Here is a 17,350-nt window from a genome sequence, read left to right on the forward strand (position 1 = left end):
CACTCTAGGATGATTAAACCACCCATTAATATAAGAACTCTGGCTTTTTTTATGACAATTTATATTTAAAATAAAAATTCTTCCAAGTAAATCAAAGTTCCTACTTCTATCCCTTCTCTGTCTGTTAGGAGCGAATAGCTGTCTGACTTTGTATTCTTCAAGCATGCAGTTAATTTGAGTGGGGGTGAAAGAAAAATTACTTTTCTTGGCATCTGAAATTGCAGGAAAGATCTGAAAGCAACTTTGACAGTAAGCAAAAGATGTGTAGGAGAAAAAGGCAGGATTGGTAGCACTACCCATATTCATTGTACTTATATAAGTATCTGGCTCAGAAATTGCCAGAGTACAAAGAACTATGGTATGTGTGTGTGTGTGTCTGTGTGTAGTTATAGTCTATAAACTATAGTTCCTGGTTAGCACTTAATAATATACATAGATTATCAAATGCCACAAAGAGATTCTTCTCATTGAAATTGAATATTGGGAGTGCTAAACCTTATTTGTGGAAAGACTATCAGTTCTGGTAGGAGAACATCAGTAACAAAGACAACCCTCCCCCAAATTGCTTTATTCAGCACTTATCAGTTTTCCCTTGCAGTGCGTGAGAATGATTTTAATGTGTTAATAACCACTCTTAGTCCCCACTGAGACTCCATAACTTGGGCAACACGTAGTGCAAATTTAGTGTGCAGCTAAATAGAATGGGTGTACCTAGAGTTTCAGCAGGAGTGCTAACCATACCAGACAGAAAATCCCTAGGAATCCATTAGCCCTGGGATCAATTATTTTTATAACTTTACTAACAGGTAAAGCCACTGAGAGGCTAAATCACAGAAAGTGATGTGACCATAAAATTCTCTGTTTTTTATTTTAAAGATTAACATGTTCCTCTTCAAAACTGATTTTCCCCAGATTGCTTGCAAAACATTAAGATCACACTATTAAAATGTTTTAATTCTAAAAACAAAATAACAATAAGTAAAATACAATTCCTTAGCAATGCAAACATAACAAAAATTAATTTAAATTATTTCATACAGCATATAACACTAAAATCTTAATATATTGAAAAGGAAACTAAAAGCATATTTGCCTGATACCTGAAACAAAACAAAGTAGGTGCAGGAATGCCCTAAGTAGGTAACAGTGGAATGCCCTCTCTATGGAGGGCATTCCACTGTTAGTGGTAGAGGGGTATCACTGAGAAGGCCTGTTCCCAGGTAGCTTTTTGCCCCACCTTAGCATGAAAGGGTACCCAGAAGAGGATTCTGAGGATGACCTGAAGTACAGGATGAGGTTCTATATACAGGATGAGCATTCCTTCAGATGCTTTGGTCCCATGCTGTAAAAGACTTTATAGGCTGATACCAGCAATTTGACTGGATGTGCCAACCTTCCCTTAACCAGCTGAGATAAAAATCCTGGGAGCAATGATGATAGGAATTCTTCAGTTTGGCTCCCATTATCCCTTGCCTCAGACTGTTAACAGGTACTAAAGTTTAAATCTTTATGCTGTGGGCTGAGAGCCAAATAAAATAACACTTTGGCTCTTGTTCCATGCACATCTGTTAGTTTTACTTTAATTATTGGCAACTTCTTTTTTGTTCTTGTTGGAAAATATACATTCAAATAAAGGCATGGAAAATATCAACTCAAATATTGACTTGCAATACCTTTTTATGAAGAATATTTGACAGAATCTTGTTGCAGATCCTCTGGGCTCTGCTTGAAGACTTTCCATTCTGTAACCCAATATTAACAGCTGAGAATGAAGCAAGAAGTTATCTCCCCATATAGGTTTTTTAATTAATTTTTATTATTATTATTATTATTATTATTATTATTATTATTATTCTACTCTACATGCTTTAGGATACATTCAGAAATTTTAAATTTGCATCTTCCTTAGATTTTCCTGAGAGCTAGCAAAACTTGATAAAATCCTGCCAAATCACCTCAATTTTCAACTTCTTGTACTGTAGCTGTGAATATGCCAGCTGATCTACAAGGCAGGAGTTCCAAGATTAGAGATGGAAGGCTTATAGTCATCACTAAAGTTGAACTCACTTAAGGTGTAATTTTAAAACACCTTAGATCTTTTAAGCATTATGCTGTAAGGGTAATTTCAAGTGTCACGTAACAGTCACTCACCCAGTTGCTAAACTTGCTCTAGGACTGCTCTTTGGCTAATATTCTTTGTTGTATGTTTTGAACAGACTTAATGCTTGTATGAAACCGCATGTGATAGTCTACATACCATTTTCATATTTTACTTATTCTGTAATACTACATGCTTGTAATATCAGAACATGATATGTATTCCATAGTTAGAGATAAATTTGACATTACTTGTGAAATATTTCTTAATGTACCTTAAATTGTGGTGACCACCTGGGAGCTGTGCAATTCCCATGACAGCCTAACTGAATTCAGGAAAACAACTATGTGCGACTAAGCTTAAACTTTGAACCGTGCATAGAAGCACTATGGGCCAACTGTCCGATGCATACCCTTGGGAAGGCTTACAAGAAAATGTTTTAGCTCCATCTAGTCAGGGAGCTTTCCCAAGTAAGCTAGGCTTCATAATCACGTAACTTTCCTTTTCACCTCTCAAGTTTTTCTCTTTGGACTCTTTCTTAAGGATAGTTATTTGGAGCCTTGAAAAACAGTCCTGAGCTTAGCACTCATTCCCCCTCCTGTTGCTAGGAAATCTCACTTGGATATAAAATTGATTAAATTTGGAAGAAATATATAAAAACACAGTACAAGTGGGATAAGTAGCTTGTAACCAAAGCTAAAGAAAAATGTGTTAAAATGAAATCTAATTTATTGATCATCACATACTTCTAGTGCAGCCTTAACATCAGGCTTTAGATTTAAAGAATCTGACTCTTGCTTTGGCTAATGCTATTTGGCTAATACCACTCTTTATAAGAAAAATCTAACTATTTTTAACAAGAATGTATTTTCTGGAAACTGACTAGTAAGATAAAGACTATAAAAGAAGCAAATAACATATCTAATAGGGTCAACCTGTCATCAGTTTTGTATACAACATTCCATACATAGTTCTCTTTATGCAGCTTTAATGATGCATGCATTGTTAAGTATTTTCTGTTTCTTTAAAAAGCTCATCATTAAGCCACTCTACCCAATGGTTTCATTGAGGTAGCGTATGTGTTAAGGATGTCAAATGGCAGCTGCTTTACTTTTATAGCAGCTCTTCATGCAGATCAGATATATATCTTCTAACTTCTAAGCATTAGAGGTGGTGTAATGAAAATAATTGGATTGGGTATTGTTTCAGATTCACTTCCAGAACAGTGCATCAGAGCACATAGAAGCATGAACCTAGCACCTCTCTGTAACTCTTTAAAGCAGCTGCTCTTGAATCCTAGAAAATAACCCTATCCAGATGGAAACTTCAAATGACAGCCATTTTCTGTGTATTAACTTTCATCTTCTGGAGCCATTTAAAATGGCTTACATTACATCCCTGTAAAAGTGCTTTTGAGTTATTTGGGGGAAGGTCAGCTTGGATGCCTTCAGTTTGAGTCCAGGGCATAGCTTTTTTAGGCTTAGGTACTGAAAAATCTATTCCATTAATAATGAAATGCCATGATTTCTGAAGTTCTTATACTCCATGTTTCATACGTTTTGCCCTGTGTCTGAGCCAAGGTCAAATATATGTTCAGAGTTATGAGAGTAGATCTGTGTGCACTGTAATATAGATATGCTATAGTCCAGGACACAAGAATAGCCTGTGTTTATATTGGCTGCTGTCAAGAATATATATTCATTTGTGAAATAAAGTTCATGTATCTTCTTAAGTTGTGTGTAAGCTAGAAATACCTTAAGTTGAAGGCATATGTGATTTCAAGACCAAAAGTCATATCCATGTGTAGCCAGATTTAGTACAGTAGCGCAAAGCTCCCGTAACAATCTTAGAGTTAAATCTACATTGCAGATTGGATTTTTAGGGACTGTGGGCTTTTTAATTTATATCTTAAGACTGGGCAGAACATGAAATCCTTGTGGTAATGTTTCCACAGCAACAATTGATATTATTTGCTGCAGATCTTGAATGTTATTTTGAAAAGTGAAATTTGGTGTATTGGGAATGATAATCTTATTAATATGGACAAGACAGGTTTCATTTGCTTTACACAGAAATATCTCTTGACTTATTCCATTTGGATGGCAGGGCCTTAAACTCTGGTGTAGAATACTACTGGGACCAGCTGAATGAAACTGTCTTCACTGTGCATTCCAACAGCAGGAGCACTGAACGGCCAGGGTGAGTCTAGAAAATGAGTGTGGAGGCAACCATTCATAGATGGAAGCATGTGTCAAACTGTATCTTTGTTCCCAAGGTCTGGGTGTAGCTGTACTGTTTACTCTTGCATTTTCTTATGGCAACAGCTCTAAAATTTTAAAACTCATTTTCCCCCTTGGCACTTGGATTACTCCAGATGGCATAATACCACTGATTATACTTGGTTAACTCACTAGTGCAAATTAAAATGTTAAAATAAATCTGTCAACCACAGTCCTTCCAGCTGTCAGTACCACACTTATCTAAGTCATTTAGAAGCCACGAAGTTTATGGGAAATGAAAACGTAGAAAAGTACTACAAAAATAATGGACTAGTTACAACTTAAAACAATTATGGGATCCAGTACTGTTTGTAACTGTGGCTTTAGGATTAGTATTGTCATCTTTAGTCAAAATCAAATGTGAAAACAGATAGATGATAAACCAACTAGATTATCAAATTTTGACTACCTTCTAGATCATTTTTCATTAAAGATTTAATGGATGCCTGATGAAACTAGAAGAAATGACTGGGCATTTCAGGGGCATAAAGTCATTTCTGTAGTTGCCCTTTAGTTCCTAAATATATTTTGTTGTGCATCTTTTCAGAACCAGCAGAGCCACTTGGAGGACAGACCGGGATTTGGGCTTAATGAATGCCATTGGCCTGCAGCCACGGAACCCAACCACCTCTGTGACTTCACAGGGCACTCAGACTCTGGCACCTCAGCTACAGAACGCAGAAACGCAAACTGAGAGAGAAGTTCAGGAACCAGGAGGTCTTACTTCAGGGGTTACCGAAGGTAAGAGTTGATGGGGAATAATTGTCAGTATCAAATATGTGTTATTCTGGACATTAGTTAAGAAAACCAGAGATGTGATATTTTACCAAACAGAATAAGTCTATACATAGCAGCTGCATCATCTTCAGCTAGTAACTTTAGCTACAAATGTGCTCATTAGTTTCTGCCTTTTTTAGAAAATGAAAGAATATTGTTTGCTTTCCTGTTGCCCTTTATATCCCTTGGGCATCCTGGGATGTAGGTTTGCTTCTAAAATATTTTTTTCTAAAATCAGCAGATTATTGCTGCTTCTCAAGTGTGAAAACAAATTAGAGTATAAAAGAATCTAGCAAAGAAAAAGCCACCTGACACAAAAGTGATCTTAAATACTATAGACTGGATAAATTAACCAGTACTAGGGGCTTCATTTGATGATGGAAATTGGAGACAAATACTGATTAACAGCAGCGTATTCTTAGACATGGTCTCATCCAACTTTCTTCCCTACTATTGTTTTATTGTTAGCAGATGGTCTGACTTGCGCCCATGTCAGTCATTTTAATTGTTAGCTTCTAAAATAACCATATAAGCTGCATTTAAGGAATGTCCTTTAGTTATCCCACTGAGTTCAAAGGTAAACAGCAATTTAACATTATGCCCTTACCCTAATTATAATTAGTTTAACAGTGGCTTAGTAAAACAAACTAGCTTCTCATATATAAGCCGAGAAAACAACTTGTTTTAATTAACTGTATTAAGCTTTAGTTTGCTGGATTTGGACATGGTGATAAAATGTGGTTAGTTGCAAAAACAAAACACTGATGATGTACTATTATGCATGAAAAAATCATGCTAAGCCCCAGTAACCAGTCACGAGAATGATGTATTGAATGCATTGATTCTTACTCGTAGCTAAAGTAATTTTAAAGGGAGAAAATGTGGTAATTAGGCAGGGAGGCAACAAATATAGGAAGGAGGACATGCTGAGCATATGAAGAAAGATTCAGGATCAACTCAAGGGTGTCTTTATCTTTTACAGTACTTAGTTTGCAATATGTCCACTGGATTATAGTGACTCACTGTTAACTTTCACAGTATATGTTAATGTTTATATATGTAGGATATATGAATGTAAACAGTGGGTACAGCAAATACTTGCAAATGGGCACACACTGGGAAACTGCATAATGAATATATAAAGTAGGAAGGGCATCAAAATGTAGAACTGATGATTCGGAAAACAATCTGCATTCCACACACTGAAGAATTAGCACCAGCCCTTTTTGTCTCCAATCTACCTTTCCAAAGTTTACTCTGAGGTTTAAAACTGACAAAGAAAGCTAGTATAGAGGATTTATAGCAATTGAAATCTTAAGACCTGAATGTTGATAGTTCCTTGTAAACACACTCAATTTACTGTTGGGAAATGGGCTTTATTTTTCACCTTAATCCATTAACCTAAGAGGAATTAAGAATTCAGGTTCCTGATTAGCAATCTCAGCCAGCATCTAGGTTTTACAGATGAGTATGGAAAATGGCTCACATTAGTTTTTCTGCTAGTGTAGCTGTAGCTAGGATAAAAAAGCAAGGAAAGGCGAGTTCCAACTGACTTGGATTTTTTTTCCTAGCTTGTTTTTTTTTTTAAACCTAGGGAAAAAGCACATTTTTTTCAATGAGTTTTTCACCAGAAATCCAGCAAACCAGATCAGTTACAAGACATGCCAGGTTGTGAGGTGACACTCAACCATCACTATTAAAGCAAAACAGTATTTTCTGTGGATTGAATAATACAGTTGGAATTAAGTGAATATCCCAATTCTGCTACAAATGCAGTATGAAGCTTTTGAAACACTTGGATGTTGAAACTAAGCTGAAATAACTCCTTCCAGTATTTCCCCAGCAAATTTTGTGAATTAATTAGAATTTGTAAAGAGCTTTGTTGATGCAAATAATTATGAGACTAAGTAGTATTGCTGGCACTGAGCAAGAAAAGAAAGCACTTTATTCTGGATCATGTTCAGTGTCTGCTTTGGGAAAAAAAACAAAGAATCATAGATCATAGATTACATGGATGGTGAGCTTTTGAAAAAGATATTTTCTACTTTGCTAGAATGGGCTTGAAGTAAGGCACTATGTTTTCATTATGTGTGCCGGAAAAATCTGGAAAAAATCCTCCCAAAACAGACCTTTGTATGTTAATAAATACAGTCTATCCTTCATCTTTGCAGGCTCTGCAGAAACTATCTTTCTGAAAGTATTTGAATCTTTGAAAAGATGATAATGTTAGTAAACTTATTAAAAGTGAATCCCTCTAGTCCCTTTTCTGTCATGTAACTGCGGTCTTGTGTATTCTGTTTATGAAGGCATCAGTCAAAGGAAAGTAAGTTTAGGTTTTAAAAGATATCTGAAAGTTGCATAAGTAACTGTTAGGCTTGGAAATCTTTTGTTGCTGAAAAATGTGAATAATATAGGATGCAAACAGGCCGAACATTGCCTTCTAATGAAAGGAAATACAAGCACTTATTTGTTTTGTTCATTAAAATAAATGTAATGCAAGAACACTCAAATTTGTTGGGAACATATCCATTAATCATTATCTGTCCTAGCTAAAATCTCAGGTTACCAAAATAGAAATATGAGTTCATTAGTAAAATAGTGGAGGGGAGCCTACTCTGTGTCTGAAACTTAGGAATCATCAAACTGTTTAAACTTATAATTAGAATAATCCTACTTACTTTTGAACAACATTCCAAAATATGCCATTGTTAAAAAGAAAAGACATAGTAGCATCTTGTCATTTTAATGTCTATAGTTTCTGTCATGACTTGGAATCTGGAACCAAACTATCCTATGCAAAAATGCACCCTATTATCATTGGTTAGTATCCCATCTCTAGATATAATAGTGCAGATTCCACTTGCACATTTGGGTTCTACTATTCCAAAATGGTTTAATCAAAATACTTCCCCAGTTTTTCCTGTAATTATTCATACTTTGGATACAATCTATGTTGAACGCAGCTTGGAAAATAAATTCTGATGTATAATAACACTTATCCAGTACAAAACTATGTATTCCTGTACTCTTAGTTTCCTGCCTTAGTTGTTACCAATTGTTTTGGAATCTTGATTTGAGTCTGTGGTCCTACTCTAAATAAAAATAAAACATTTTCAAGAAGGAACTTGACCAATGATTCTTTTCTGAATTGTTATCCAATTGAAAATCGCCATTCCAAATTGAGCAAAATCGATTGGAACTGAAAAATGCACATTCATATACTTCCCTGCAGGATGTAATTCTATAGGAGTACCAGTACCATTGAGAAGTGTAATTTTTTTGACATTTGAGGGGAAGTAGGTAACCTTCATACATTTGACATCCTTTCTGGTTTTCAGTTTCTTAAAAGAGTGGTATCCCCATTCTCTGAATGACATCCACTTAAAGGAAGTGGAAAAAGGGACTTCTGCCATCTCTAGCAAAGTGAAAGGACAGAAGTTGCTTTTCTCTGTACATTACCTTTGCTCACTTATCACTCAGTATTTTTACTTTATTGAGCTTGTTTCTCAGCTGCGCTACATTTAGTCTCTGTATTATGGAACAGTCTGGCTACATGACAGCACTAATACTGGCAGACCTTGAAAAGCTAAGCAGGGTCAGCTTTGGTTAGTTTTGAATGGAAGGTCACCAGAAATGTTCAGGACTTTAGGTAAAACTAGGAGTTGAAAAAGGCAATAGAAAACAGCTTCTGTATTATTGCCAAGAAGAAAATACAGACATGGCCATGAAGTCTACAGATCTTAAGCTCAACTCAAAAAGAGACTTTACTATGGAGCAGCTTTTTTTCTGACTAGTCACCTTATTATGATTGTTGCTTTATAAGACTAAACACAGATGTTAGTATTTGTGTAAGGACACTTACGAAAGTTTACCCCTTTTTAGGGAGTCCTATCAGTGACGTTAATAGTCATCCTTTTTGTTTAACTTGAACCATTTGTTTAAAGCAAGATGGGAACCCTATATCCTCCTAGGTCTTGGTGACCCACAATTCCCAGCATTCCCATACAATATATCTAATAGTAAGGAAATCTGGAAATTGTGGGTCAGTAATATCAATGTATTCCCCATCTGTGGGTTAAAACATTAGAAATATTAAAGAAGTAGGATTTGACACAATCTGAATCTAAGATAGAACTCAATGTTAATTTCTGTGTTCTTACTATTTTAAAATCACTAACTTTCCTCAAATAAATTACAGCTTAGTGATACAACATTGTTATAAAATAGAGCTATTTGATGGTAAGCAGAGCATACTTTTTAAAGGTATGCATCTAACCAAACTGAAAAATCAAGTATCTTGCAGTCACCTTTTCAGGCAATGTAAACATTCTCTAATTAAACTTGGAAATTTCAGTACAACATTAGAGAAATTATAAAATACCCTCCTGGACAGAATTACTTACATAAAAATCAGTCTGGTTCCAAAAGCATCACATAGTTTTTGTACTCATTCTCTTTATCCCACCGACATGCATGTGTATAAAATCAATGAGAAGAATATAAACTGTTTTCAGGCCTCTGTATAGTACAAATGCAGCCTGGCTGGAAGAAAATCTGAATATCCAGTAACTTGTTCAAAAAATATACTTGGATCTAGATTAAATTCATTATTTGTTGTAAAAGACATGGGAGTTGCTTTCTTACTTATATTGCTTCAATAAATAGATGCCAATTCATGGTTCTCTTCCAACCTTATAATGTCATTTTAATTTCCTTTCTCAATTTCTATCACATCCCAGTTTTTAAAAAATGTGTAGTTAGTCCTGGCCATGATAAAATGCTTATTTGAAATAACATAAAATGGCATTAGAAAGTTGTAGTTCTTGTGCTGATGCTAATAAGTGTAAATTGGGCTTTATTTAATGATAAAGGATCAAGAATCTTGTGATATTGTACCAATAAATAGTTGTGAATGACATTCTTTTATTCTTTTGCATCCAGCCCAGAATATGCTTGTGTCAAATCAGCCAATACCCAAACATGTTGCAAATTAATATACAGAAGAAAGGTATCTAGCCTATGGTTGAGAGGGGAGGGATTGCAGTAGAAGCCCGTAAAGTGCAAAGCAGCACTTGTAAGCTTCTTCAGGTTCTCTGATTTTTTAAATATAATATTCAGTTAACATTATGAGGATTGTGGAACTTGCTAAATATTTCAGATTTTAGGATCTGCCCAACATACTTTACCAACCCTGGTAGTTGTGATGTGTGATGAGAAAAGTGCATCTACTCCAGGATCCTTGATTGCAGAGATGCTGGATATAAATCTAACTCTGGAATCTGTAGCATATTACTTCAATCAAATAGCCAGTATCCCCTAATTTTATGCCCTTTGGATTATTCACAACATCCTTTTTCATTAATATGAAGAGATAAGATTGTATTTTTATTACAAGTATAATTATTTTTTCATTATCTGGGAGATCATTGATGTGTTTGCTGAAATAAGCTTACAGTACAAAACACATATTCATTTTCAAGAATATCCACACTGTACTTGGCATAATATGCCAAAACTGCTTCCCTTCTTTCTCTTCTTTAGAAATGCATCTTCTTTACAGATACATTTCTAAAGCACTGAGAAGTTGAAGAAGAAATTAAAGCAACAGGGTAAGAAGCAACGTCTGTGGATCTAGTAATGAGGCTGAAGATCAGCCCCTTGATAGAAATACTAACTTTGGCTCCTTTGCATTTTCTAGTCTTTATTAATCAGATCTCTCCTGACATGATAAATTACTGAGCAGTCAGCCCTGCTGCTGTGGAAACAGCACTTGCTGCTTTGTGACTAGGCAACAACCCCAGCCCTGGAGTTCTGCCCTTGCCACAAAAGCAAAGCAGATGTTTTGTATGAAAGAAGAACTTGGTGGGGGAGATGAGTAGAGTGTCAGCATGTTCTGCTCAAGGACTGCCTAAATGGAGGCTTCAAGCTCAGCACATGCTCATTAGAACGGATGTCAATAAAACATTAGTTAGCAATTATGATTGAGTTGCATCTTAAAAACAATTGACCTTCTGCAGTTTGAAGGACAGAAATTTCGTTATATTCTGCTTGTGACTTCTCACAGTGTGCTGAATTAGATAGTCTAAAACTCATCTTAGTTAGGGCTCTAAGCCACTAAGCCAATATTTAGTTCTGAAGTGTGGCTGCTTAGGTTTATAATAACCCTAACCTTAATTTTTATTATTGAAAATGGGCTTCCAGAAAACCTCAATAGTTGATGATCTTTAACACTGTACAGACTTAAACATTTATTCTAACATTCCAGAGTTAGTATTACTTTTTTTTTTTTTTTTTTTTTGCAATATTTATCTCTGGGCAAAATTGTGATTTAAGAAGAGTATTAAAAGTTCTTTTCTTTAAAAAAGAGCATTCTCGTGTAGCTTGCTTAGAATTCTGAGTGGTTGAGGAATCACTAGGCAGCACTTAAAGGTGCGGTGTAAGTTTCCCTATACAGACATGGCAGAAAAACTGCTTCAGTATTCTGCATTGTATATGAGCCAATGCCACTTCTTCCTCTTTTGTAATGAGACCTGATGCCTCAGTGAAGTCTGGAAGGAAGATTTATATTTTTAATAAGGATCAGGTAGCCTGTGGCTGCTACATCCTCCGTGGAACAATTCAGCACATTCCACTGAATAAAGATATTTTCTTCCACAGCTTACAGTTGAGAGGCAACTAATTGCTCATTCTTCATGAAGCAGCTTGAATGAGCCATTTTTTTTTTCTAGCTCTGCTTTGCCCTTGGGGAGCTGGACCTTCTATACCGCATGATTCTTTGACAGCCTAGAGATAGACAGGGCTGGGAAAAAAGGAACAGTGTTAGCTAGCAGTATGTTAAGTGACTAAATAAATAAAAAAAAGCAAAATTAAATGATTGTGCATAACTCATATGCCCACTTTAAGGAAAGAGAAGCAACAACAGTTCATTTACACACTGCATCTGACCTTCCTTACTAGATGGCAGCTCCATTTGTGTGACACCTGACTTACTTTCCAAATGAGCTGCCAGTCATAGCTGCTGCTTCTTTTTTTCAACATGGACAAGGAAAACGAAAGCCCTCATATAGGTGTTTTAAAAGCTTAGGGACCCAAACCATAACATTCTACCAACTCAGTTATTAAAATGATTAAAATTATATTGTAACATAAATGTCAAAGCCAGTATTGTTTTGGGGAGATAGTTCTCTGTATAGGATTGAAATTTCCAAAACACGGCATCTGAGATTCACGGAACCTGACTTGAAAGGTATTCAAGTTTATAGTACTGAATGCTATCAAGAGGTATAGCTGAAAAACAGAAGTTCATTCCCCATCCCCCTTGCCACCCAAAACACTGGTCATCCGGCAGATTGTTCAAGATAGTTTCCAAATATAGAGTGGGATTTGGACAAAAATAAAACTTGGAATTAGCTAACAACTCCTATAACCATCTTGCACAAAAAGAACAAGAAGTTGTTAGATGTTGTTATTAAAAATGGGGTGGGGGTGGGGGTTGTTCTTAGAAATAATCCTAGAGTTGTTCTTCAGGATAGTCAGGGCATTCCATAAACAGCTTGTATATTAGCCTCTCCTTGCTATTTATATGTTTGTTTGTTCTGCTGCTTTATTTATAAGATTTATGTGCCACTTTTCTGTTTGAAAAGCTAAGACTTAAAAGGCAAGTATTGAGTACATATTTTAGTTGCAGAATTGAAGCTTATACCCCTAAAAAGTCTAAACGATGCATGAGACTATTCTCTTTGCTGGGCAAAGTGGCATCTCAATCAAGGTGAGCATACTTAGCAAATGCCACCCGAGGCAAGGAGAGTAGGTCTCAAAGCATCAGGATAGCTGTTAAGAATGCAGTGGGACATAAGCTTGAAGATCAAGATTTTAAGCTTACCAGATGCAAACTATCCAATTATGATGGTTCCATTCTTGTAAATGCAGTTGCATAATTTATGGTTGGTAAACTTAAAACCTAATGGAAAAAATAGAGATGGGGAACTTTGTCATGATTCAACCTATTAATGTCCCTCAAACTATTTTTAACCTCTAATAAAGTTAATAACATCTGTAAACAAATTGGTTTACAGAAAATGTCCTGAGGGCAATCCAATTTATGCATGCTAAACCTGCCTATGGCTAGGAGTCACTATGGAGTTACTTTCAGTACACAAGTTTTTATCTGAAGTTTTTAATTTCTGGGTGTCTTTCTCCTGAGATTGTTTTTATCACTTCATCCTATGCTACCCAATCAAATTTGACTTGGTTCAGCCAAACACATTCTTCCTAGTCTTTGGGAAGGACAATCCATCTGGTACCAACAGTCCATCATCCAGGTAACCCAGTAATATTTCTTCCAACATATTCAGCCAGTCTTTTGCCTGTAGTATTCTTTCCCTTTCTGGATGAGAACCCCACTTGAGCCCCAAAGTTCTTCAACTCTCTCCCAGATCTTTAAAGCCTGAAGTTATGCATTTATACTATTCTTGATGATATCAATATGTGGATAGAGCAGGTAGAGACTCCTGCCTGTGGATTTGATCTTACATTGGGATTTATACCTAGGTGGATGAGCAGCTGGTCCACCATATTCTTCATCCATGCTTCAGGGAGACCACCAGGTCCAGCAGACATGTACTAATTTCTGTTCCTTATAGTAGAAAGTAACCAAATACTACATTTCTCCTTTTTGTCCTTTTGTTCCTTCCTTGAAGACTCAGAGTGTACAAGAACATGGAAACTATTTTGAGTTCCAACAGTGTAGAATGTGTTGTGTGCAAATTTTGGGTGTATATAAAATACTTTTATGAGGTCAAACACTTAGTCCCCAGTCACAGCATGTAATGGTACAGTCTGTCAGCAAATATTTTTGTCTTGAGATTTTGATTATTTTAGCTCCCACATATTTTATTTTATTTGTTTCCTTAAATTTATTATAGCGACCACCCCAACAGCCTCTGGGCAGCTTGCATAATCTAATACAAGATAAAACAATGAAAAACATAGACAAAACAGTCTGAACTAAAAACAGTCATTAAAATGCAGTGCAATAGCTGCCCCCCGCAAACTTTGTTGTGAGTTGCCTGGAGTCATTGTATGAGATAGGTGACCATATACGTAAGTCCAATAAATAAATAAATAACCAACCCACCCTTTGGGACCAAAGCCAGGTATTAATGGGTGCCATCTGTATCTCTTAGGTGATGCTGTTCCAGCAGGTGGGGCCCACAACAGAGAAGACTTGCTTCCTAGGTCCAAAAAGGTGGCAGCATTTAATAGAAGGGATCTGGAGCGTACCCACTCTGCCTGAAAGTATTAGGCAGGCACAAACCATGGGAGAGAGGTGGTCAGTCCCTCAGATAACCAGGCCCTATACCATGAAGAGCTTTAAAAGTAACCAGGACCTTGAATTGTACCCAAAATCAGTAGCCAATGCAGCAGTAGTCTAGTTGTGAAGTGACCAGGGTGTGAGTAACCATCTTCAGGACCTCTCAGCTGAGAAAAGAGCTTAACTGGCACATAAAATGTACCTGTGCAAAGGCCCTCCTGACCACAGCTGCCACCAGCTCTTCAAGCAGTAGCTGCAAGTCCAGGAAGACTCTCAAGTTGCGTACAAGTCTTGAATAAGGAAGTTAATATCTCCAAACATGGGGGCTAAACAGCCACAGCCACTCTGTCTTGGCAGGATTGAACTGAAATCTCTTCCTCCCCATCCAGACTTGAACACCCTCCAGATACTCAGTCAGTACCTCAACAGCTTCACTTGTGGAGTCTGGGGTAGAGTATCTGAGTATCTGTAAAGCTGAGTATCATCTGCATACTCATCAAACAGTTTCACATAGATGTTATACAGGAAGGGAGAAGTGTCAAACCCTGAGGCACCCCACAAGTGAGGGGCCGCAGGCATGATCTTTCCCCTCCCATCAACACTGGAACCAACAACTGAGGGAGGAAGTGAACCAGTGCAACACAGTGCCTCCCACTCCCAATCCCTGCAATCAGTCCCGAAAGATACCATGGTCACCAGTATTGAAAGCTGCTGAAAAATCAAGGAGCACAAGGATGGATGTACCGCCCCCATCCCTGCTGAACCAAAGGTCATCAATAAGCATGACCAGCATTTTCTCCATACTATACCCAGGTCTGAAGCCAGACTGAAATGGGTCCAGATAATCCATTTCTTCCAAGAGTCTCTGTGATTGCCATCCAGCCACCTTCTCCACAGTTTTCCCAACAAAGGGAAGATTGGAAACTGACCAATTAGCCCAAAACAGAAGGGTCCAGCAATGGCCTCCTCAGGAAAGAGCATACCACTGCCTCCTTCAAGGCTGGAAGGACCACTGCCTCCCTTAAAGGAGAAGGTACCACTGCATGGATGCAACCCTTAGTTACTTCCTGGGCCATCTTGACAACCCAGGAGGGGCCAGGATCTAACAAACAGGTGATCGAGCTGGCAGATTGGAGGACTTTGTCCATTTCCTCAGTTGTCACAGAATTGAACTCAGTCCAGATAGCCTCACAAGACTGTGCCCCTGGCACCTCACTTAAATACCCAGTCAATATCCAACTCTAAGCAAATCTGAATGACTTTGTCTGGCAAACAATGTAAATGCTTCTTGCCCTGACCCTGCAGATGGTCCTGGGGCCCAGCCCTCAACAATGAGCGGTTTACTCTGCACAGGGCCACTGGGTAGCTATCAGTGGATGCAATAAGGGCAGAAAAATAACATTGTTTTGCTGCTCTTATTGCCACAATGTAGGCCTAAATATGGGCTCTGACTTTTGTTCGGCCAGATTGACTTCTTGTCTTGCTCCAGCAGCACTCCAGGTGTCACTTCTGATGCTTCATCTCCTGGAGCTCCTCAGAGAACCAAGGTGCACCCCAGGATTGGTGCACAGAGAGAAGCCACATATTCCAGGCCACCACAAAGGCCTCAGCTGAACCACCTGCCAGATTCTCAGGGAAAACCCCAAGCTCCCTCTGGAACCCTTCAGGGCCCATCAGTTGCCTGTGGTGGGCTGATCTAACAGGCCCTGGAGAGCCACAGGGATGGGTGGCACCAAGTAGCCAGAGGGCAACCAAAGAGTGATCTGTCCATGGCAACAGACTGATGGTAATGTCCTCCAATCCCAGATCAACTGAAACTGCCCCAAGACAAAAACCAGATGTAACATGTGACTCCTGGAATATGTCCAGCTCTCTATTACTTGGGACAGGTCCATGGTTGCCATGGGGCCATGAATTCCTGAGCTGTCTCAACTTCAGTATCACCAGGTGGCAGATTAATGTCCCCAAAGACCATCAGCCTCAGGGACTCTGCCACCAACCCAGCCATGGAATCCAGCAACTCAAGCAGGGATGATGCTGGACAGCAGGGAGGGTGGTACACCAGCAGCTGTCCCAACTGTTCCCAAAGACTGTAGAGCAGAGCCTCTAAGGGACCTCAGTGACTCACGGATGACAATAGCCACCCCACCTCCCTCCCCCGGGTCTTGGCTGATTTAAAACACAGGTGGGTATATTTGCAAGAGGGGAACTCCCCCTTTGGAGCCCACCCATGTCTTGATTATACACACCAGGTCAGGACCCTCAAATTGTGAATGAGGGCAGATGTGTTACACAGCAACCTGATGTTCAAAAGCAGCAGCCAGAGCTCATAGCTACAAAAGATCTGTTGACCTGGTCCTGACAGTGAATACTGAAAACAAGATATCAGGATTTCTCTCAGACAGTGTTCCTGGCATCCCCAAGTGCAGCCAACCCTCATATTCCCATCATATCTGCCCATCATGGTACCAATAACAGCCTCTACCCTCTTATCTCCCTCCAGTCCACTCCCCACCTTGGATTTCTTTATCCCAGGCCCATCGATCCATTCCCCCTAACACCCTGAAACATAGTTACCCAAACAAACACTAAACACACAACAGCCACCCACCCTTCACCCCCCACCTTGTGTTTGCTAGATCCTGTGGTCCCTCTGCCCAAAGCACCCTGCAGCTGGTGGACCTGGGCCTCCCAGGGAGCTCACACAACCTTGGTCAGCCCTCTCTTCCCAACCGAGGTTGGTGATCTACACCCAAACCTCATCAGAAGTCCAGGGGGCATACAGTAGAATCTATATTAGGCCTTGCTCAGGCCCCACCAGCCTGTACCTTCACTGTCTCCACCATCCTCTCTTTCTGCAGTACTGCTTCCTCCAGCCAACTT

At 38.4% G+C, this 17,350-nt stretch overlaps 1 protein-coding gene across 3 annotated transcripts in view; it reads left to right on the forward strand.

Moving 5' to 3' along the window:
* AMBRA1 (autophagy and beclin 1 regulator 1) overlaps window positions 1–17,350 on the forward strand; it is a 166,197-nt gene that overhangs the window by 146,508 nt on the left and 2,339 nt on the right. For all 3 annotated transcript variants that reach the window (XM_007421760.3, XM_088145713.1, XM_088145714.1), the window contains 2 exons: window positions 4,205–4,297; window positions 4,925–5,118. In XM_007421760.3, coding sequence (XP_007421822.1) covers window positions 4,205–4,297; window positions 4,925–5,118 — 287 coding nt within the window. The remainder of the gene's footprint in view (window positions 1–4,204; window positions 4,298–4,924; window positions 5,119–17,350) is intronic.

Source organism: Python bivittatus, unplaced genomic scaffold, assembly GCF_059951505.1.
Source record: "Python bivittatus isolate LINGU-HERP-01145 unplaced genomic scaffold, Pbiv_v1 ctg000480_np1212, whole genome shotgun sequence".
NCBI lineage: Eukaryota > Metazoa > Chordata > Lepidosauria > Squamata > Pythonidae > Python > Python bivittatus.